This window comes from Phragmites australis, chromosome 4 (genome assembly GCF_958298935.1).
Source record: "Phragmites australis chromosome 4, lpPhrAust1.1, whole genome shotgun sequence".
Classification (NCBI taxonomy): domain Eukaryota; kingdom Viridiplantae; phylum Streptophyta; class Magnoliopsida; order Poales; family Poaceae; genus Phragmites; species Phragmites australis.
The window spans coordinates 46,414,930-46,438,218 of NC_084924.1; the positions used below are offsets into that span (position 1 = coordinate 46,414,930).

A 23,289-nucleotide genomic window follows, 5' to 3' on the forward strand; every position below is an offset into this window, starting at 1 on the left:
TACCAAGGACAACATGCCACACCGCAACTAGCCGAACGAGACCACTAGGTGGGGCACGCGTGTCATTGAGGGACTAAAAGTTGGGTAGCCGTGTAGCAGGGAAAGTGTGGCCTGGTCGCTCTGGGTGGGCTTGGTTCGCCGGACGGGCTTACGTAAAGATGATAGTTGGGTGGAGAATAGTTATATTTGTTTAAAATAAAAGTGTTTGTTTTTTTATATTTATATGTATATGTTGAGTTGAGTTTTTATTTAATTATTAAATTTGAGGCTGAATAAGTATATAAAAGTTAAAGAATATAATTCATCGTTTGTATGAAGATAATTTTATAACACTAACAAGTAGATCCGTCTACAGGAGACTGTATCGGTTAGTTTCAGTTGTGGAGTTCACCCTCGGATCGGGCTGAAGATATATATTTATATCTATTAAACTAAACTGAAACGACAGATACAAATAATTAAACATATGTTTTCTTAAAATTATAGGTATCTATTGAATTAGACCTAGACAAATTTGGCCAACCAACACACCCTGTCTAGCCTGAAATGAACGAACGATTGCCCTTCCGGTCCATGCCTAGTGTGTGAAGCTGCGAATTACTGCTGCTGCTGGTTCAGCTGGGGCCATCGAACATGACATACAGGCAGGTGCATGATGAAAAGAAAGAAAATAATCAGTATGCAAAAAATGATGGTGATCTTGCTTGACATGTTCTTGTAGAAACAAATGTCCAAACAGACCTCGGTCCCTTAGATGTTGCCGCTCGTGATGTTTACATAGAACTAGGCTACACTACACATTGACTGACACACACTGCAACGGCAACAAGATAGCACTAAACTGAATACACATGTACCATGCTACTCTCTTGACAGCACCATGCTACTGCTGCTGGCCTGCCGCTCCATGCACTGCGGTTGCCCGGCAGTGGCACAGCCACCCGCGCGCTGCTGCTGCTGCTGCTGCTGCCGCCGCTTCTCCATGCACTGGGCGACCTTGCGATGGTACCAGCCGCGCCACGCCGGGTCCAGGGCTTTGTTCCTGTGCATATCGACGAACCTCGCCACCAGATTCTCGCCGCCGGACACGAGGGCCTCCTCCCCGATCTCGGGCGCGCGGTCGATGAAGAACTCGAGAATCACGTCCATGAACTCCCCCCAGCGTTCGAGACCGTACACGGCCCTCAGGAACGTGGCGTACCGGGGCTCGTACGTGCCGTCCGCCACCATGCCGCAGACGTCGATGTCGCCCTTCCGCATCCTGCACCGGCTCAGGAACTGGTGTTCGATGCGGTGGAACGCCGGCTTGAAGTTGACGCGGGCGCCGTCGCCGTGGTACGCGATGGCCACGCGGTCGTGCGCGAGCGCCGCCGCGTGCTCGTCCGGGAACGTGCCGATGGCGCGGAGCGCGCCCAGGTCCGGGTCGAAGACGTGGGCCGTCCACCCGCCGCTGGGGCTTCGCTGCACCCCGGCGTACACGAGCCGCGGCGCGCGTGGCAGAGGCGCGGGAGATGGTTTCGCGGTCGGGGTGGCAGCGCAAGGAGCACCAGAGCTCATCGGCGCCGGCACGCCGGCACCGGGAGCAGAGCCAGAGACCGTCGACGTCGTCATGATGCCTCAGTACGTACGCAAGCACTGCAGGAAAGCGTTCCCGTCGGTACGTTGTTGTCGTGGCAAGGACGTGCGTGTGACGCAGCGTACCAGTCTGTGCTGGGACATGGGTACTTCAAGACGCTGCTGGTTAACCGCAGCCCGAGTCGGATTCGGCAAGGTTTGTGGGCTTGCTCGGCGACGGAGCTGGTGGGATCGTCCGGCACTCCGGCTCGGGATCGGATTCCGGGCAGGAGAGTCGAAGCCGCGTCCACGTGGACCAGCCAATCAATTACTGTTCCAAATGCGTATTCTTCTTGTATTCACGTATAATGAACGCTTTGAGTAGCCAACACGTATTTTTACGTAACCCTGTATTGAAAGCGGTCTTGGGTTTGCTTCCTATTCCGTCTCGAAGAGCCACTCCATCAGTCCATCCTCCAATTCACCACCGCTCGCCGTCGGTGATGGCGATTGCTCGTCGCCTCTTCCGCCTTACCTCGGCGACCGCAACCACCAAATGCTCGGCCGCAACTCTTGCCGTCGACCTCGGCAGAATCGGAGCGAGACCTTCAACGGTTGCCCTGGCTGCCGCCGCTGCCGCCGGCCGCGCCTCCGAGTGCCAGTTCCTCCTCCTCCTCCTCCTCCGCATGTCGCGCCGCCGTGGCGCGTCCCGCCGTGATATCGTCTCCTCTCTCTCGCCTCCTCCCACAACCCGCAGCCGCAGGTGTTCGACCTCCTCATCCGCACATACACCCAGTCCCGCAAGCCCCGGGAGGCGTTCGAGACCTTCCGCCTCCTCCTCGATCACCGCGTTCCCGTCCCCGCCTCCGCCTTCAACGCCCTCCTCGCTGCCCTCTCCCGGGCCGAATGGCCTCACCTCGCCGCGGAAGCCTATAGCCTACTCCTCTCCTCCAACTCAGAGTCAGAGGTAAACACCTACACGCTTAACATCATGGTCCACAACTACTGTAAAACCCTAGAGTTCGATAAGGTTGACACTGTCATCTCCGAGATGGAGAAGAGATGTGTGTTTCCGGATGTGGTTACGCAGAATGTGATGGTTGATGCCAGATTCCGAGCGGGGGATGTGGATGCAGCAATGTCATTGGTCGATTCAATGGCTAATAAGGGGTTAAAGCCTGGAATCGTGACGTACAATTCAGTGTTGAAGGGTTTGTGTAAGAATAGAATGTTGGATAAAGCGAGGGAGGTGTTCAGGGCAATGGACCAGTGCGGTGTTGCAGCCGATGTTCGGAGTTTTAATATTTTGATTGGGGGATTTTGTAGAGCTGCGGATGTTGAGGAGGTGGTGAAGTTTTACAAGGAGATGCGACAGCGTGGTGTTACACCAGATGTTGTCAGCTTTAGTTGCTTGATTGGATTGTTCACAAGGAGGGGGAAGATGGACTATGCTGCGGCATACTTGAGAGAAATGAGGGGGTTTGGGTTGATGCCTGATGGTGTGATTTACACAATGGTCATAGGTGGGTTTTTTAGGGCTGGGTCAATATCGGAGGCTCTGAGAGTTAGGGATGAGATGGTTGGTTGTGGATGTTTGCCAGATGTGGTAAGTTATAATACCCTGTTGAAAGGGCTTTGTAAGCAGCACATGTTGTCTGATGCAGAGGAGCTTTTGAATGAGATGAAGGGGAGAGGAGTTACACCAGATTTATGCACTTTCACAACTTTGATTCATGGGTACTGTAGGGAGGGTAAGATAGAGAAAGCATTGCAGTTGCTTGACACATTGTTGCACCAGCGATTGAGGCCAGATGTTGTGACATACAATAGTTTGATAGATGGGATGTGCAGAAAAGGTGATCTGGGCAAAGCCAGTGAGCTATGGGATGATATGCATGCTCGAGAAATCTTCCCCAATCATGTTATCAGGATGCTCGAGAAAGCATCCTGATAGACAGCCACTGTGAGAAGGGACAAGTAGAAGACGTGTTCGGTTTTTTGGATGAAATGGTCAAGAAGGGCATTTTGCCAACTATCATAACCTATAATTCCATCATCAAGGGTTATTGCCGATCAGGTAATGTAAAAAAGGGGCAGCAGTTTCTGCAAAAGATGAGGCAAGATAACATATTGCCGGATTTAATTACCTTCAACACCCTGATCCATGGTTATGTTAAAGAAGAAAATATGCACGAAGCTTTCAATGTGTTTAACATCATGGAGAAGGAAATGATACAACCAGATGTTGTCACGTATAATATGTTCATAAATGGGTTTTCTGAACAAGGTAATATGCAAGAAGCTGGTTGGATTTTCAAGAAAATGGGTGCTAGAGCAATTGAACCGGATAGATATACATACATGTCTATGATAAATGGTCATGTTGCAGCAGGCAATTCGAAGGAGGCATTTCAGCTTCATGATGAGATGCTTCAAAGAGGGTTTGCTCCCGATGACAAATTCTGAGGGTTATAATTTCTGCCATATTGGACATTAAGGAAGAGAAATGCAGGTATTGTGCGTTTGGTGGGATCTTTGGAATTCTCACCTCTAACAGATATTTGTGAATTCAAAGCCTTGAAGGTGAGTATGAGAAAATTTTAGCATGAAGCATGGAAACATCATCTAGTTTTTGCATTTTACCCTTCTACTCGTGTCATAGAGGAATCAGCCATGAAAAATGATGCCTGGTTTGCTTATTTGAGTATGATTCGATATGAAACAATGTTGTCCTTTGCTGGACCAAGCAAGAAGGTTGTTATTCTGTACAAGTATCTGTTCTGATATTAGTGGTGCTTAATTGATATTCTTTATTTTGGCAGTTTTTGGTGTTTATCCATCCACATGGTTTGCAACTTTGTACCGTCATACTGGCTCCTATAATTTTCTTAGGGAATTGGTTAAATTCTGTGGAAGTTTTCTCACAAGCCAGGGGAAACAAAAAGTTCCACATAAGTGAACTTTGTGTTGTGGGGTGCTTTCTTCACAAGATCCAGGAACGTTGCTTTTGTTTTCTGGGCACAGAAGAAGTATAGAAGACCTTAACCTCTCAGGTACTCTTCTGACCCAGCAGATATATGCTCCCTCCACACATATTCTACCTAAACTGAGTTGCCTTTCAGCTAGATCTCAGTGCTTCAATCTGGTTATCAGAACTACTTCTAAAATCATCATACAAGGAGTCTATGTAGCTGAGCTTTTGTATATCTATTGAACAATATGTTATCAGTTAATTGCATTTTGGACAGAGTCTGTTGTTATGGTTGCTGAACTCATATCTACACTTTGATTAGTTTGTTCCTGTTCGGGGGTAGGTCCAGAAAAGGGGCATAACTGAAACTCCATTACTATGTGAGAGAGACTGCACAGAGTATTGTAATGCCTGAGCTAGAACAATGGTCTACAGATTCCACGATGCGGTAAGATTTTAAGAAATAAGAAACTTGTTACCTGGTTACGAAGCTATTTGTTTTCACTGAATCCTATCTTCTCAAATTGAGCTCTTTGTATAGGAAAATACAGGATCAATAGGGTCAAAGAAACATTTTTTTTTTTGTAATTTCCTTTTTTTCCATACGATGAAGCTATGGGAGAGAGTCATTGAACACCGTTTACGAAGAATGACAAGCGTGATAAAAAATCAGTTTGGTTTCATGCCTGGGAGGTCGACCATAGAAGCTATCTTCTTGGTACGACAACTTATGGAGAGATACAGGGAGCAAAAGAAGGACTTGCATATGGTGTTCATTGACTTAGAGAAGGCCTACGATAAGATACCGCGGAATGTTATGTGGTGGGCCTTGGAGAAACACAAAGTCCCAACAAAGTATATTACCCTTATCAAGGATATGTACGATAATGTTGTGACAAGTGTTCGGACAAGCGATGGTGACACCAATGGTTTTTCAATTAGAATAGGACTGCACCAAGGGTCAGCTTTGAGCCCTTATCTTTTTGCTTTGGTGATGGATGAGGTCACAAGTGATATACAAGGTGATATCCCATGGTGTATGCTCTTTGCAGACGATGTGGTGCTAGTCGACGATAGTCGGACGGGGGTAAATGGAAAGTTGGAGCTGTGGAGACAGACCTTGGAGTCGAAGGGTTTTAGGCTTAGTAGAACTAAAACTGAGTACATGAGGTGCGATTTTAGTACTACTAGGCACGAGGAGGATGAGGTTTGCCTTGACGGGCAGGTGATACCTCAGAAGGATACCTTTCGATATTTGGGGTCGATGCTGCAGAAGGATGGTGAAATCGATGAAGATGTGAGCCATCGAATCAAAGCCGGATGGATGAAGTGGCGCCAAGCTTCCGACGTGCTCTGCGACAAGAGAGTACCATAAAAGCTAAAAGGCAGGTTCTATAGGACGGCAATTAGACCTGCGATGTTGTATGGCGCAGAATGTTGGCCAACTAAAAGGCGACATGTCCAACAGTTGAGTGTAGCAGAGATGCGCATGCTGAGATGGATGTGTGGCCACACAAGAAAGGATCGGGTTCGGAATGATGACATACGTGATAGAGTTGGTGTAGCACCAATTGAAGAGAAGCTTGTCCAACATCGTTTGAAATGGTTTGGGCATATACAACGCAGACCCTCAGTAGCGCTTGTACATAGCGGAAGAATGAAGCGTGCGGATCATGTCAAGAGAGTTCGAGGTAGACCGAACTTGACATGGGAGGAGTCTGTAAAGAGGGATCTGAAAGACTGGAATATCACCAAAGAACTAGCCATGGACAGGGGTGCGTGGAAGTTAGCTATTCAAGTGCCAGAGCCATGACTAGACTTGCAAGATCTTAAGGGTTTCATCTCTAGCCTACCCTAACCTGTTTGGGACTGAAAGGCTTTGTTGTTGTCGTTCCTTTTTTTCCAAATCTTGTGCTGCATTGCCTTGTTACCTATAAGCTGCTAGATACTGACCCTACACCTTGAAGTATTGCTCTGTTTGAGAAGCTTCATCTAAAGATGTTTCTTTTAGTGTGAACAGCAACATAGGGGGCTCCCTCTTGCTCAGGAATTTTGTTCAGTAGAACAGCATCACTAAATTTTGTTTGTGAATATTTCCACTGCTAGGATGATCCCAAAAGTTATGAGTTAAAAATCACCCCTTTTTGATCAGGTACTGCTACAATTGAATAAGAAAAACAAACATGTTTAAAATTTAAAACCTGGAGGATGCCATGTGAAACCAGGGATAGTAAGAAGGAAAGAACGAACCATGCAGAAACAATGATGTCATTATATTTCATCTGTCATATTAACAACAATGAACAGAATGTCTACAGAATGTTATATGTACAAACTTACACTCACTTTACATGCAGGCTAAGCAAAACTGCTGCACAAGAAAGAAAATTGACTGGAGAGCTAAACATGACCCCTTCAGTCAGAGCTCCAGAATAGCAAAAGAACATTGAATCGAAAGAATAAAGGAACTGTTTTTCATAACTTTACATGTCTCAAAACTCTAATGGAAGTCGGAATTCTCCTCCAGTATTATTGGGATCATTGGTGCAGCCGGATGCACTGGGCTTCAACTTTGTCAAGAATGCTGAGCTTTCCCCTTGTGGCCACGATTTCTCTCTAAGCATCCTGGATGATGGTAGTGGCATGTGCACCGAAGATCAGGATGAAAATGAGAACCAAAGGCAGAACTTGTTTTCCTTGGAACAACATAGCTGACATTCTGGTATCTTCTGAACTTTGTATCGAGTGAGGAGGTGCGAAGGTAGGAGCTGGAGGTTGTACATAGAGGCTTCGATTACATATAAAATTACAATGGTCTCCGTGTTTGTTTCCTTGAGGTTCAAGCTTTTGACGCGTTCAACAATTCCTGCCATGTGGAATATTTGCAAGGTTGGCCGTCGCATACATTAGAGTCGTCGACTCCGTCTTGGCCAAGTTCACAGAAGGATGTCTTCCACAATACATTTCTGAAGTAAAATAAGATCATCTTTTTTTTACTGTTGTGTGCTACTTAGAAGCTTTTCTCGTAAGTTATTTTTTCTTTACCAAATCCAGAGCAGTAGCACCAAATTTCTGAGGAAGATTTTATCGCCGTCACCTCCATGCGTGCCTTGCAAGGTTCTGTAGACGGGATGAGCCGTTGTCAAACTCAGTTGATTTCGTTGACTGAGATTTCATTGCAGATTCCGAACGAGCCGTCTTCAGACTCAGTTGACTGTGATGCCGCGTGATCCGCGGTTAGCGAAGTTGCTTTTAGTTGACACGGGTTGAATTAGTGATTTGGCATTGAGTTGGAATCCTTTTGCTTAGGTCAGCGGTCAGGTCAGCTTCGCTTTGCAACTATGACGAGATTAAGGATGGTAGTGGGCTGGGTCGGGCCTCATGGATTTCAAACCTGGCGAGGGTGAGTTTGGGTATAGAAATTGCCCCCTGGGCCATCGGGTCCGAGGCCGAAACTTAATATGCACATGCAGTGTCCCATGGGTTCTGAAATCTGAGTCCCACAGGTCTTGAAATTTGGTAGTTCCTAGTACTGGGCAGATGACTCCTCGACTGGCAGTGGCTTGGGTGTTCGCAGCGCGGCGGGCTGGAGACGACCCCTCCTCCCCCTCGGCTCCTCGCCAGTGGCTGATGATTGGGTTTCGGGTCCCTGTCGCGGTCTGGGTTGGGTGGTTTTGCACACGGTAAAAATTTTGAGAGTGGGTTGGGTTTAATGTCTTAGATTTCGAATCGGATACGTTCTTGTTCTATCTGGTTATGATCCGTTGCCATCCTTAGACTAGAGAAACCGCTAGGAAGCTACTGTTTGGGCTGCAAGAAGCCCATAAATATGCATCCACCTGGACCGTGAAACTTCAAAGCCCAGCCCGCTTATATAAAATGCCTCACCGACCCCGCTCTGCCGAACCAAAAATTTCAAAACCTATCCCGAAACCTCCCGCCCCTTCCCCTCCCGTTCCCCCATCCAGCCCCTCCGCCGCGCCCCTCCTCTCGCGATGCATCCCGGCGGCGGGGGCAGCGGTACGATCCGCGTGCTGAATGTGGCGGAGAAGCCGTCGGTGGCGAAGTCCGTGGCGGAGATCCTGTCGCGCGGGTCGGGCGGGATGCAGTCGCGGGCGGGGCGGTCCCCGTACAACCGCCTCTTCGAGTTTAACTACGCCATCGGTGGCCAGGTCTGCCGCATGCTTGTCACCTCCGTCACGGGCCACCTCATGGAGCTCGAATTCGACGACCGATTCCGCCGCTGGCACTCTTGTGACCCTGCCGACCTCTTCCACGCCCCCGTCCGCAAGTCTGTGCCCCAGGTATTCATGTCGCACGCTCTCTCCGTCCCGCCCCGCATTTCGCCGAACAGTTGGTGGGCGCGTCGCTGTGGCCTGCATATGGCGGCGTCTGGTGTCGGCTTTGATTGGTTGTTGGTTTCTAGCGGTTGGGATGATGTCACATTGTCCGCATCCGTGGTGTTGTTGCGCTTGGCACTTGTGAATGTGCTGATGTAGGAATTCCATCGAACAGTTTGCGTGGTGTTTTTGCTGGACAGTACTATTCTGCACAGTAGCATCTATCATGTGCCTGGCGCACTAAATGAGCTCTGATATTTGGAGTCATTATGCCGTTAGAAGGGGAGCACGAAAGGCTAAACTTGTGACTGCAGGCATAGCATGTAGTTGTATGAAAACTGCAGATCAGCCCATTTGGCAGAAACAATCCTCATGCCTTTGTTTTCAACAAGTTACATAGAAATCAAAGTTTATTTTATGTAATCATTTGACACACAGCCCTTACATGGTTTTAGCCTAGGGTGATATGTTCATAACTCAGAACAACTGTAATGCATGCAGACAAATATAAAAGCTAAGAAACGTAAAAAGGAGAAGCACAATTAGAAACTTTAAGTCTACTGATCTGCACCAATCATCTAGCTAAGACCATAGTTGGCTGTGGCTTACACATTTGTGTATTTCTTTCTTGGAATCTTCTTCTCTCTTCCTGTATGGATGAATTTGTTCAGGAACATTCAAGCATGGGTCTATTGACATTATTTGATTGTCTATCTTTGGCTTCATGCAGTGCACATATTGAGATTACTTTCTTCATAGATATAAATCGTGGCATGGCCATGATGTTAGTGTAACTTCATAGTTTATTTGCAGTTGGGATATGTTCATGATTTTGTTCCCTCAAAATGCAGGATAAGCAGGCCATAAAACAAACATTGGAAGAAGAAGCTAGGAGGTGCCAGTGGCTTGTGCTATGGCTTGATTGTGATAGAGAGGGTGAGAACATAGCATATGAAGTGATTGAGGTTTGCACAGGTGCCAACAGTCGTCTCAACATTTGGAGGGCTCGTTTCTCAGCTTTGATTGACAGGTATTGGTTGCTCTGGATTATCTGTTTTCCCTCTATTGCAAGGATGTCGTATCCATCTCCTGCTGGTTGTCTAAAAAAATTATGAACTTGCAGGGAAATACATGAAGCTGTGCAACATCTTGGCAGACCCAACAAACTTTTTGCTGATGCTGTGGATGCAAGACAGGTGATTTTAGTTAGCACTCTAACTTCACATATTGTTGTTGATGTTTCATGTACATTTTACAACTTTCAACTGTCAACCGAAGTAAAATGCTCTGGTACTCTATCAAATTGAGCTCCATGAAGAGCTTTTGACACATGTTTCTTCTAATATTGTTAGCTTTACAATCAAATAATTCTAAAAGAAACAGATTTGCTAGTATATTTTCTTACTGCTTATTTTATTTCTGTCATGAGCATTTGCTTTTTCGTTCTTACTTTCTTGATAAGCTCAGATTTTTTATTTTTTATTTTTGAAAAGAGAGCTTTATTAACTCTCATTGAGATCAGCTCAGATAAATAGTAAGAAAACATTGTACAGGAAATCGACCTTCGCATTGGTGCCTCCTTCACTAGGTTTCAGACAATGCTGTTAAAAGATGCATTTGTAATTGATGTCACTGGGGATGACAGGAATTTAGTTCTGAGCTATGGTCCTTGTCAGGTATTTTACTATACATCGAAGCTACTCCATACATGTGCATTTTCCATCTTTGCCTAAATTTTTTGTTCCATTGCAGTTTCCAACCCTAGGATTCATTGTTGAGCGTTTCTGGGAGATTCAAGCTCACGAACCTGAAGAGTTCTGGACAATAAATTGTACTCATACTTCAGATGAAGGCACTGCATCTTTTGATTGGCTGTAAGATGCACTTTAGAAGTTCTTCTGATACTTTAATTACAAAATTCATGTGACTCTTTCTTGTTCTTGGCAGACGTGGCCATTTGTTTGATTACACATCTGCTGTTATAATCTACGAAATGTGTGTCGAAGAACCAATGGCAACAGTGAGCCCTGCCGATCTTTTCTGTCAACATTGGTCGTTAGAAATTCTATAATGATGGACCACGAGCACCACTTTTTTGTTTTTTTTTTGTTTTGTTCACTGCAGGTACAAAATGTCAGGAATCAGGAGAAACTAAAATATCCCCCATATCCACTAAGTACAGTGGAACTTCAGAAACGCGCTTCTAGGTACTTCAGAATGAGTTCAGAGCACACAATGAAGGTCTATAAAAATCCCGTTTTAGTGGTTTATTTTCCCTTGACAGTCCCACTAGCTAATAATGGGCATATCTGTAGCTTGATGAGTTGATTGTTTTGTTTGCTGGTCTCCTTCCTTTCCATATCAGGTGGCTGAAGAACTTTATCAAGCCGGATTCATTAGTTATCCAAGGACAGAAACTGATAAGTTCTCTCCAAACACTGACCTGCATGTCAGTATTGAATTCTACTAGTGTGACTTGTTGCACGTTCTTTCTTTTTGTCTTCTTGATGATTCTGGTTACGCTTTTTTTGTTTACATCTATAATTTTGCATGAAAATTGACATCATTTCATTCTGCGAGAGAAGCAATATGCCAATATTAGTTTACTTGATTCGAAAAGTGGCAAGGAACATGTTCTCAGACTATTGGTCTATATTGAATGTAAGATGTTAAAATTTGTGTCAGTCACAGCAGCATGTTTCTCCCTTTTCTTTCCATTGATGGGGATGTTGAACCCTGTTGATTTTCATTACATGTAGTGCATGGATTATTAGGTATGTCATTGATGAAATCCCACTGAGAAAAATGTAAAAAGCATTGCATAGAGTCTTTGTCATACTTGCAATGATTATACCATTATCTACTTTTCCTTATATTTGTTTGATTTTTTTTGAAATTTCTCTCTCTTCCTCGTTATATCATTTTCCCTTTTAAATGTTTGGTTCCCTTTGCCCTAGACAATTGTACGTGAACAAGTGTCTCATCCAGTTTGGGGAGAATATGCTCAGCAACTTCTAAATCCTGAAGCAAGACTTTGGAGAAACCCCAGCAATGGTGGTCATGATGACAAGGCACATCCTCCTATTCATCCAACTAAATTTTCAGCAGGTGAAAATAATTGGAGCCAAGACCACAAGGTATGTGGTGCTACTAAATAACTGAGAAATCAAATACCTTTTCAAATGTTCTTTTAAGAGGTTCCTATACAAGTCTGTAATAAAGTTTTGCATATCTGATTTCTGGCATCCAGAGATTGTATGAGCTCGTTGTTCGCCATTTCCTTGCATGTTGCTCTCAACCAGCAGTTGGAGCTGAAACAACTGTGGAAATTGACATAGCTGGTGAACAGTTCAATGCATCAGGGCGTGTTGTACTTGCCGTGAGTATCCTGTCTTGCTATATTCTTCTATTGTTCCTTTAATTAGCTACTAATACTACCAATACTTCAAGCAACCATGTCTCCAGTTTCTCTAGTGCTGCATGTTCTAGGGTTCTGTTGGTAAATTACTTCCATCCGTTGTCTGATGCATCTATAAAGTAAGAGTAGGATAAAGTATGCTATCAGTAAGGGCTAATGAAGCAAATTAGTACACAGATGTAACATCAGAAGATTTCCTTAATGTGAAGCTGCAATTTATGGTCTGAATAGTTGTTTCTGTATGAGCATGAGCTGAGAAACCCCTTGAAGACTTTTTTTGTGCCATTTTGTACACAAAAAGTACTCTAATTTTTATTGAAAACGGAAAAGAAAAGGGGGCAATTTGTGTAAAATGTGAATCGGACAACAACATGCATTTCCCAAGTACAGACACATTTTGAGAGACAAACTTTGTAATTTGATCGAGAATTAGTCCACCAAAATAGTTCTGGTAGCAAAAAAAAGGGGTGGGGGGGGGGGGTGGGGGGACTGTTTTCCCCTAATGATATGGCTAAGAGATTGAGGGTGGGGGTAGCAAGAGATGGAAGCGTATAGCCGGTTTATAGGGGATTAGGGTTCTTCTTGCTTAATCATTCCAATCAGCTGGTGCTCCTTATATAGAGCCGGCATCTAACAATCCCAGCTAACAACTTGACTAACAAACTTATTTCTACCCGAAGCTAACTTAACTCTTAAGCAAATGATCTAAACTAAGATAAAGGATAGGCTTATCTCCAAGCCTCCTCTGCTGAAGTTGTGGGCACCGGGCCAGCCGTGTGCAGCTTCTTGCGTTGGTAAGTGCGGCCCACAAATGCGTCCGCAACACCTAAAAAATGGTACTGTTATTTTTTTTGTATTTGAAAGTGTCTTCAAATGATCACAGCTTATAAGTTACTATGATAATTTTCCATGAAGAAAAAATGGTCAAAGTTCAATTATGGTGCTCGTGCTGGGTTAAATTGTATCTGATATTTTTGAATGGACTGAGTAGTTCAGTAATAATTGTATAATGGATAATTGTTACTTCCTGATACTTGTTAGTACTCATTACTCAGTACATAACGAGTTTATAACCAAACCAGCTTTCCATTGGTGCAGGAGAAACCATTGTACCAAAGGAACCTGTGCAGGACCCAATTTTTTCACCTTTATATATTTTGCTGTATTATCACCAGAATTTCTGTTGATAATAAGCTTTCATTATCTGCTTCAACTGGGATCTGTTTGCCCCCCTTTCTTTAAAAGAATGTTTTCTTCTTCTGTAGAAAAATTATTTGGATGTTTATCGCTTTGACTCATGGGGTGGCACATTACTTCCAACATACAACATTGGGCAGCAGGTTTGGTGTACTCATATTTCATACTTCACATTTTATTTGGTTGAGTCATTTTGCTTGCTTAGAGTTTATTGTGCCTTCCATGCAATCATGGTTAACAAAAACTGGTTAAGGACTATGGATAAATTCATATTTTGAATTGAAAATATGGTCCTTTCTGTATCATAATATTATTGATGTATATGTTAAAATATGCAATATATACATATAAGTCAGCAATATGTATGGATTTGCTCAATCTTTGTCGATTACAACATATTTATATATCAGTTGCTTGATTTTTTCAGAAAATAATGATGATCTCCAATTCTTTGTATCCTTTTTTTAATCTACTACAAAACTAACTTGAACTATCAATTTAAAATCATGCAGTTTGTTCCAACAACTTTAACACTTGATTCTGGAGTGACTCGGCCACCCCCTCTTCTTGCTGAAGCTGACCTTCTTAGCTGTATGGATAAAGTACACAAAAATTTCTTCTTTTCACCTACAATATTTTCTGTGGCAATAACTACACATCCAAAATTGTTGGGTTGTGCCACTTCAAAAGATTTGATTTTTTATCCTATTTCCAGGCAGGAATTGGCACCGATGCAACCATGCATGATCACATAAAGAAGTTACTTGACCGTTGTTATGCAACCAAAGATGAAAACACACGTTTCTCCCCGACGAATCTTGTATGTCGCGCCAAATGGCTATCCATTGATAACCTTTCATACAATTGCATGTAGATGTAGCATAACTGCCCTGTCTGAATAATTTGTTTTTTTGGTTCTTTGGCCACTATGGAATGTTTGTTTCTTTAAAATGATATGTTTAAAGAAGAGTTAACACAAATCTAAATTTTAGTTTTGACTAGGATACTCTTTAGCATGTTGTCTAGATCACCAAATGCATGTGTGCCTCTGTTAAATCCACTGTTTTTGTGTGGAAGCACTCTTATCATTCATTCATTCTGAGGGTTCTGTTATTTGATGTCTGAAAGCAAGCTTCTGCATTTCTGCTTATGTAAGAGATGCATACTTTTCATGCTATACTTGGACGTTTCAATCCAATTCATGTTAATTGCAGTTCTTCTGTTTTTTTCCCTTTTCTTGTTTATTTAGCTTCTGATATTTCTAGTTCTTGATAAACTTTTGTAATTAACAGTGGGCTGTGAGCCTGTGACTGAGAATAAGTGAGATGACCTTTTCTCCTATGTACATGTCACGGCCTTGTGGTAGCAACCTGATCGGATAGGAGTGGGAGGTAGCCGGCCTGTCTTTGGCTGGTTTTCTACCCGTGATGTTGATGGAGGAAACGCCTAGGGCGTCAACTGGATGGAGATGATAACAACAATGGAGATGAGAGCGTAGAGAATTGGAGATGAGATAATAGAACTGTTTATTGCTTGCCTTTGGATACATGCGTGCTGCTCTTTATTTATAGAGCTGCAGCCAAATCTCTTCTCATCCGATTACAACTCAATATCTAAACCGGATTGGACTCTATCTTTTATTGTTAACCGAGCAAGCCTACTTTAAATTACCTAATTTATATAACTCTACTAATGGAAACTCAGCTGCCACCTTGATTGCCTTCCTCGGTTGCCTTCCTCCTTCTATATGTAGTGCCGATCATAACATCTCTCCCCTCCTCCGGAAACAGCTCGTCCTCGAGTTAAAAATTAGGATATTGCTGTTTGAATGTTGGCACATCCTCCCAAGTTGCATCTCCTGCAGGCAATCCTTCCCACCGAACTAAAATCTACCAAACACCTCTAGCAATTCTGTTGCGAATCACTTCAGATGGCTTCGGTATGGCACGGCCATTAAATACTGGAGGCAAGCGAGGCTGTTCTGTAGGTGGCTGCCCATAAAATTTCTTCAGAACACCGACATGGAATACATCATGTATCTTTGTTCCGGCTGGAAGGCGCAAACGATACGCAACATCTCCAATTCTTTCCAACACCTGAAAAGGACCATAAAATTTTGGGGACAACTTCCCTTTGGTATGCGAAGGCAAGGAAGCTGCTGGCCTATTAAGCAATTTAAGCCAAACCCAATCTCCGACGCCAAATGCTACATCTGTGTGCTTAGCATCATAATAAAGCTTAGCATACTCCTGAGCTTGAAGCAATCGTTCACGCATGTCTTGAATAAATTCATCCCTGTCAGATAAAGACTGATCTACTGCCGCCACTTTAGCTTCACCTGGTTCATATGTCCGCAATGATGGAGGTTCCCGACCATAAACTACCTTGAAAGGTGTATCTTTTAAGGCAGAGTGATATGTCGTATTGTAACAATATTCAGCCCATGGAAGCCAACACAACCATTGCTTAGGCCGATCACCAGTTAGGCAACGAAGGTACATAATGATTACCTTATTAGCAGCTTCGGATTGGCCATCACTTTGTGGATGAAAAGCAGAGCTCATGTGTAGTCTTGTTCCTGACAATCGAAACAAGTCTTTCCACAAATTGCTAGTAAAAACGACATCACGATCACTGACAATAGAAGCTGGTAAGCCATGAAGCCGAACTATTTCATCAAAGAATACTTGTGCCACGGAGGTTGCTGTGTAAGGATGTCCCAAGGGGATAAAATGAGCAAATTTGGAGAGACGATCGACCACGGTAAGAATTACTGACTTGTTGTGTACTCGAGGAAAGCCTTCAATAAAATCCATTGATATATCACTCCAAATTTGGGTCGGAATTGGCAAAGACTGCAGCAGTCCAGTCGGCTGCAAATGAGTAACCTTATTTTGTTGACATACTGAACACTCCCGCACATAAGTTTGTACTAAAGATTTGTCACCTGGGATTCGAAAATCCGCTCGCAATCGCTGCAGTGTACGTTGAACACCTTCGTGACCCATATCATGTGCTTGCGCAAGGAGCCGTGGTACTGATGGGGATGAAGATGGCACATAGACTCGGCGATCCATCATAATTAAGCCATCCAGAACTGTCCAAGCCGGTCCCTTTCGGCCCTCAGAAATTTCCTTGATCAATTGTTGGAGTTTAGGATCTAAAGCTATCTCTTTGCGCAAGTTGTTGAACACATCAAACACCGGAGAAGACAAGGCACGGGCTGTGGCCTCCTCAGCATCGCGTCTAGAAAGGGCATCGGCCACCACATTCGTATGACCGGGCTTGTACTGGACCTCGAAATCAAATCCCATAAGTTTGCTAATCCAGCGATGCTGAGGGATGGTAGAAAGCCGTTGATCCAGAAGAAATTTGAGATTAAAGTGATCGGTTCTGACGATAAAACGCCGTCCCCATAGATATGGACGCCAGTGCTTGATGGCTTGAGCTAACCCAATAAGCTCTCGTTCATAGGCTGCCAAACCCGCGTGACGAGGTGCCATGGTACGACTGAAAAATGCCAAAGGGCCGTGGCCCTGGTGCAGCACGGCGCCCATGCCAGAGCCCGAAGCATCACACTCAACGATAAACATTTGCCTGAAATCTGGTAATTGTAGAACCGGGGCTGAAGATAATGCTTGTTTGAGGGCGTGGAATGCCTGAGTCGCCTCTATAGTCCAGAAAAACGCCTCTTTCTTGAGGAGGCGAGTTAAAGGAGCTGCAAGAGCGCCATATCCGGCAATAAATCTGCGATAATACCCTGCGAGGCCGAGGAAACCACGTACTGCACGAACTGAACAAGGCTCGGGCCAATCGGAAACAGCTTGCACTTTCTGTTGGTCCATTGTGACGCCCATGGCTGACACAACATGTCCGAGATAGGACACTGATGATGTGCCGAATGTGCATTTTGAGCGCTTGACGAAAAGCTTATGTTGACGAAGCAGCTCGAACACCATACGTACATGTCGCAAGTGATCCGCCCATGACGCACTGTAGATTAAGATATCATAAAAAAAAAACGAGCACAAAGCGGCGTAGATACCTGTGGAGTACATCGTTCATGAGTGCTTGAAAAGTGGCCGGGGCGTTTGTCAAGCCGAACGGCATGACCAAAAATTCATAGTGGCCGTGATGAGTTCGGAACGCCGTCTTCTCAATGTCGGCCACATTCATGCGAACCTGATGATAGCCCGATCGAAGATCAAGTTTTGTAAAATATCGTGCACCATACAGCTCATCAAGCAACTCCTCGACCACGGGAATTGGAAATTTATCTTTGATGGTTTGAGCGTTGAGAGCCTGGTAATCAACGCAAAATCTCCAGGAGCCATCTCGCTTTTTGACCAACAATACTGGCGAAGAGAATGCCGATGTACTTAGTCGGATGATGCCTTGCGCTAACATATCTACACATTGCTTTTCCAATTCATCTTTCTGCAATTGGGGGTATCGATACGGTCGCACTGCTACTGGCTGAGCGTCCTGTAGCAAGTGAATACGATGGTCTTGAGCTCGGGATGGAGGAAGACCTCGCGGATCAGCGAATACATCGTTGAATTCGTGCAGCAAACGTTGCATCAGATCATCTTGTTCATCCAGTGAATTAAGCTGATTGGTGCTCAAGCCCGGCACTCCGTGCCAGGTAACCCTTCGTCCATTGCGATGACAGGTCATCGTCAAGCGATCAAAGTCCCACAGAATTGGTCCCAACGTTCGGAGCTATTGGGTACCCAGAATCACATCATAGTCACACAGTGGAACGGCGTAGAAATCAACCGCGAATTCCTCACGATCAACAAGGATGCACAGGTCCTTGCAGAGGCCTAGTGCAGTCAAGTGATCACCATTGGCTACCATAACTCGCAGGCTGATCTGACCAATGCCCAGGTGGTGTGTGAGGTCTTCCCTGATAAAATTGTGCGATGAGCCAGAATCAACCAGAGCGAGCACAGTTGTGCCACCAATTTGGATCTTCAGTCGCACGGTGTTGATCTGGTGCACGCCAGCAACTGCGTATAAAGAGATATGCGGCTCAGTCTGACCTTCGTCACGCGCGCACCAGTCATCCATGTCCGACGCCGAATCGTCATACTCGATGAAGAAGAGATGAGCACACCTATGGCCGCGGACAAATCGTTCGTCACAATTGAAGCAAAGACCCTGCCAGCGACGCTCCGCCATCTCAGATGGAGTGAGGCGCCGAATTTGGTGCGGTCCCGTGGTGTCGATTGACGCAGCAGCAGAGGCACCAGCAGTTGCAGCATGTGTTGGAGCAGCCGTGCCGGAAGAGGCGGCGTGCATGGACTCTGGGCGCTGCCCCGACAGTGACCGCGAGCCACCATAACGCGGTAAGCGAGCGGCCTTCTTCTTATAAGCACGGGCCAAGCTCATGGCCTCCTCGAGGTCGCTCGGATCTTGCAATTCGACATCAATCCGCAGCTCATCCGTGAGGCCCGAAGTGAATAGCTGACGCTCTTGTGTTCCCGTCAAAGGATCTGCACAGCTAAGGAGCGCCAAAAATCGGCTCTGGTAATCTTCCACGGTTCCGGTCTGGCGAAGATGACGAAGTTCACCCAAGGGATTGCTATGGATTGGAGGCCCGAAGCGTGTGTTGCATAAGGTCTTGAACTCGTGCCAGGGCGGCTTGCCATGGCTGCGTTCTAGGTGGAAGTACCAATGGTGTGCGTTGTCGTCCATGTGATATGACGCAAGCCATACCTTGTGTTGTTCTTCGGTCTTTTGTCCGCGGAAAAACTGCTCACATCGAGTAAGCCAGGGAAGAGGGTCGGTTTTGCCATCGTACTGTGGAAACTCGAGCTTGAAGAAGCGAGGCACTGCACCAGTACTGATGCTGCTTGCATCAGCCTTGAAGTCCTTTACGCTGGTGTCATGGACTTGCTGGTTACCGCCGAGCGACGGTCCTGTCATGAAGCTCTGCGGCGGACGCATGTTGCCGTCCGGTTGCAGAATCCCAGTGCCGCCCAACACTGGAAAAGAAGCTGGTGGTGGCGTCCGATTTGCAGCCGACAACGCGAAATCCCCTGTGATCGGAGCATCTTCCAGATTCTTGCCTTTCTCCAATACCGTCATCCGATCCATAAGACTGGACAAGAGGGTTTTGATTTCACCGAAAGAGTTGTTGATGTCCATGAAGCGCGCTTGAAAGCGTTCTTCTTGCGCCGCGATCAAAGCTTGAACATTGTCGTTCTCCGATCCGGAAGACATGGTCTCTGATACCAAGTTGTCACGGCCTTGTGGCAGCGACCTGATCGGATAGGAGTGGGAGGTAGCCGGCCTGTCTTTGGCCGGTTTTCTACCCGTGATGTTGATGGAGGAAACGCCTAGGGCGTCAACTGGATGGAGATGATAACAGCAATGGAGATGAGAGCACAGAGAATTGGAGATGAGATAATAGAACTGTTTATTGCTTGCCTTTGGATACATGCGTGCTGCTCTTTATTTATAGAGCTGCAGCCAAATCTCTCTTCTCATCCGATTACAACTCAATATCTAAACCGGATTGGACTCTATCTTTTATTGTTAACCGAGCAAGCCTACTTTAAATTACCTAATTTATATAACTCTACTAATGGAAACTCAGCTGCCACCTTGATTGCCTTCCTTGGTTGCCTTCCTCCTTCTATATGTAGTGCCGATCATAACAGTACAGAAGTTCAATTCTTTCAGTTTACCTTTCTGATGAGTAACATGGCCAAACTTTTGAGTGCATTTGTCTTCTTGAAACATAACCTCTGTTTTTTTAATGAAACAAACCTCTGATTTTTGGGTGAAATGCAGGGTGAGGCATTGGTGATGGGTTATGATGAAATGGGGTGAGTTGATTCTTAAATCCCTGCTTACTGAATATCTGTAGGAACTGAATCTATATAGGATGGGATATAGTTGCTTGCTCAAACACTATTTTTTAGGTATGAGCTTTGGAAGCCTTATTTAAGATCAATGATGGAAGCTGATATGAAATCAGTTAGCATGGGTACAAAGAGTAAATCAGAAGTACTTGAGAGTTGTTTGCAGCAGATGAAGGCTTGTTTTCTTGATGTAAGCTGTAAATTTCTTGTATGAAACAGATAATTTTTTTGTAATATTAAAGCCATAGCAAAAGAAGCAAAGCATCAATATTGTCACTACTGAATTAGCTACACTTCTAATGAGTTGTTCTGAATTTATATGCCCTAATTTGACTGCATGATGATCATTGGAGCAATGCAGGCAAGGGTGAACAAAGTGAAGCTTCTTGATGCAATGGGGACATTCTTTGCTAGGTGTTTGATTGGATTTGTAAGTCATTCTTACTTTTTACGACTTCCTAGCTTGAATTTGTTTTTTCTTTGTAGGTCAAGTAGACCTATAAATGAGACACAAAATCTGGTAGAGGTTGTGAGGCCATGTGGTGCATGCAACGAATCTGAAATGGTGCTGAAGCGAAGGACGGTAAATTGTCTCCCTGTGACTCTTTTCTTTTCTTCCTTTTTTCTTGAGAAATTGTCCATCACCCTATATTCATGCTTGAGCTTTGCTTCTCTTCTCCCAGACTGGTGAATTTATGGTTGGGTGCCGAAGTTATCCACAAGTGAGTAACATCTGGTCTTTTGATAGAAGTAAATTACCTTATCGTGCTGGAAAATGGCATGTATAACTTCAGCCACTGACAAAATATTTAAATTTCAGTGATGATTTTGATATTGATAGCCTTGCTGAATTTTCAGTGTAGAAACGTGGTATGGCTCCCAGGATCTCTTTCAGAAGCGGCTGTGACTAATCAAGTTTGTCCTACCTGCGCACCAGGTCATCTTTAGATTCCCATTTGCTGATATAGCACTAGGAGCCTGACTTGTGTTTGTTTAGTTTAGTTTATCCGTTTGCCATTTTTCTCAAATGATATGACAACTCTATCACATTTACAGGCCCTGTTTATAAGATTCAATTTAAGTTCCATCGGAGGGATATTCCACCAAATTTCGATGTTGATCACCTAGGTAAACTGTTCTAAATGCAATGTTAATCCATACTCAATTTAGTTATTTATTTTTCGCTTCTATGGCCAGAAACTTAATGGTTTTCCATGCTGTGTGGTTTATCTGGGAGTATTATCATAAATGTACAGGATTAATGTGTTTACTCCATTTGTGCTTATGGCCATTTTTATGAGATTCATTTCCTTTACCCTGATAGGTTGTGTTGGTGGATGCGATGATATACTCAAAGAGCTTACGGATATAAGTAGGTTTGGTAGTCGTAACCAGGCTGCAACACCAGGTTTGTGAAGTTTGTCCCTGCTCTCTGTTTTATATAGTGCTCCTCTTTTTTATAGCTCTAAATAAGATGTACTTGTTTTGTAGGTCCTACCTCATCTGTCTCCATGTTCTGCTTACTAAAAGAATGGGTGCAACCGTGCAATTTTCGTCTAAAATATTAACTTAATTTTATGGTCATATTACTTCACAGCAAGAGGACCGACTCCAAATGGTGCTAGGCAAGGGGCTCCAAGGCAAGATTTACATACTAATTTCCGTCCAGCAGGCCAACATACCAGTGAGAACCCACCGGTTATGCATTCTCAAGGTTTCCGTTCAACCCATACCCAAAATTCAAGAAATGCATCAGGTATCTGGCCATCTGTACTGCTCATTCTGCATCGATATACAACAAAGCTGCTGACTCAACCTTAAGTTACATTCAGATGCAGGTCAAGTGCTGTGCACTTCTTGTGGAGAACCTTGCATATCACGAATTGCTAATACAGAGGCTAACCGGGGGAGGAAGTTCTATAAATGTCAATATCCTGACTGTGGCTTCTTTAAGTATGAGATGATCTGAGCCCCTTTATTATATAATATTACATTGCAGTGTGCATATTCATCTGTTACAGTGAAAAACAAACTAGTTAATCTATACACTTGAATCCGTGCTACGCGCGTAGCATATCATTACCTGTGCGCTGATTGAACAAGGGTGGCACAACTTGCCTTCATATAGTACTCTGAACAAATAGCTTTTGGACTTTGAACAAGAAAGTAAAAGCATTTGTCTTTCACATTTTATTTAAGCTGTTGGTTTCACATTTTTAAATAAAAAATCTCATTTCGTGCTTATAACTTTTTTCCCTTTCATCTGAAATTTGACTGCTACGCAGATGGGAAGACGAATTGGAGAATGCTACGCCGAGGGGCCGCCGCGGGCGCGGTAGCAGCAGGCAGGCGTCTGCATCAGCAGGACGAGGCGGCGCCCAAGGGCGAGGCCGGAGGGGCAGGGGCCGGAATGCTGATGGCGGGATGTTCGTTTCTGCGACGGGCGACCCCGTGTCCGGCTGCTGCTTTACCTGCGGCGATCCTACCCACTTCGCCAATGCCTGTCCGAACCGCAGGAGATAGTTACCAGCCACTTGCTCGCTATGCATGTACAGAGACCGGCAGTGTTCGCTAAACGCTGAAGCATTCAGGTGATGTTTCATGTAAGGATGTTCTTGATAGCTAAGAAAAAAAAATCCGGTTATTATACCGACGTCAATTCAGAACATGTGACGGTACTGCTCAGAAAAAGTCAGAAATGGACTAGAGACCGAAAAAAGGCGTAAGCAAATGTCAATCCAGAACCTGCACCAAGGTTTGCAAACACGTGCTGGGGATCATGATGCTGGAGGAAAAGGTACTTGCTCAAACTTGAAGTTGAAAAATGTTCGGATCCAATGCTTTATGCGATGATCAAATGATGCTGCCTTCGACAAGTTCCCATGGTGAGATGGGACGTCCTTGTAAAGCTCTTCCGAACAGTTTCGATCCTCATTG

At 44.6% G+C, this 23,289-nt stretch overlaps 2 protein-coding genes and 1 pseudogene across 3 annotated transcripts; 2 read left to right on the forward strand and 1 right to left on the reverse strand.

Annotated features, from left to right (window-relative positions):
* The first annotated feature begins 1,975 nt into the window (after positions 1-1,975).
* Positions 1,976-7,356, forward strand: LOC133916863 (pentatricopeptide repeat-containing protein At5g01110-like; annotated as a pseudogene).
* A 1,097-nt stretch (positions 7,357-8,453) lies between these two features.
* Positions 8,454-23,289, forward strand: LOC133916864 (DNA topoisomerase 3-alpha). 2 transcript variants are annotated; one of them, XR_009909546.1, is made up of 24 exons: positions 8,454-8,829; positions 9,717-9,895; positions 9,989-10,061; positions 10,419-10,541; positions 10,618-10,739; positions 10,813-10,885; positions 10,990-11,106; positions 11,231-11,314; positions 11,823-12,002; positions 12,116-12,244; positions 13,549-13,623; positions 13,993-14,082; positions 14,196-14,300; positions 20,282-20,316; positions 20,413-20,542; positions 20,714-20,766; positions 20,839-20,935; positions 21,036-21,074; positions 21,211-21,289; positions 21,409-21,480; positions 21,677-21,760; positions 21,950-22,108; positions 22,175-22,305; positions 22,638-22,777. XR_009909546.1 is itself a non-coding variant. In XM_062360741.1 (24 exons), the coding sequence occupies exons 1-24, from the start codon at positions 8,521-8,523 to the stop codon at positions 22,873-22,875; spliced, it is 2,766 nt and encodes a 921-aa protein (XP_062216725.1). In that variant the 5' UTR covers positions 8,454-8,520; the 3' UTR covers positions 22,876-23,289. The 2 variants fall into 2 exon arrangements, 1 of the variants encoding a protein (XP_062216725.1); XM_062360741.1 differs by having other exon boundaries at positions 22,185-22,305; positions 22,638-23,289.
* Positions 18,203-19,928, reverse strand: LOC133913967 (uncharacterized). Its single transcript, XM_062357152.1, has one exon. It carries the CDS (start codon positions 19,925-19,927, stop codon positions 18,203-18,205), a length of 1,725 nt encoding a protein of 574 aa, XP_062213136.1. The 5' UTR covers position 19,928.

What these genes read in the sequence shown, in the direction of transcription:
- LOC133916864 (XM_062360741.1), top strand. Translation starts at nt 8,521, where the DNA reads ATGCATCCCGGCGGCGGGGGCAGCGGTACGATCCGCGTGCTGAATGTG. An exon ending in TCCGCAAGTCTGTGCCCCAG is followed by an intron (nt 8,830 to 9,716) that starts GTATTCATGTCG and finishes CTCAAAATGCAG; the next exon opens with GATAAGCAGGCCATAAAACA. An exon ending in TTCTTAGCTGTATGGATAAA is followed by an intron (nt 14,083 to 14,195) that starts GTACACAAAAAT and finishes TCCTATTTCCAG; the next exon opens with GCAGGAATTGGCACCGATGC.
- LOC133913967 (XM_062357152.1), bottom strand. Translation starts at nt 19,927, where the DNA reads ATGTATCCAAAGGCAAGCAATAAACAGTTCTATTATCTCATCTCCAAT.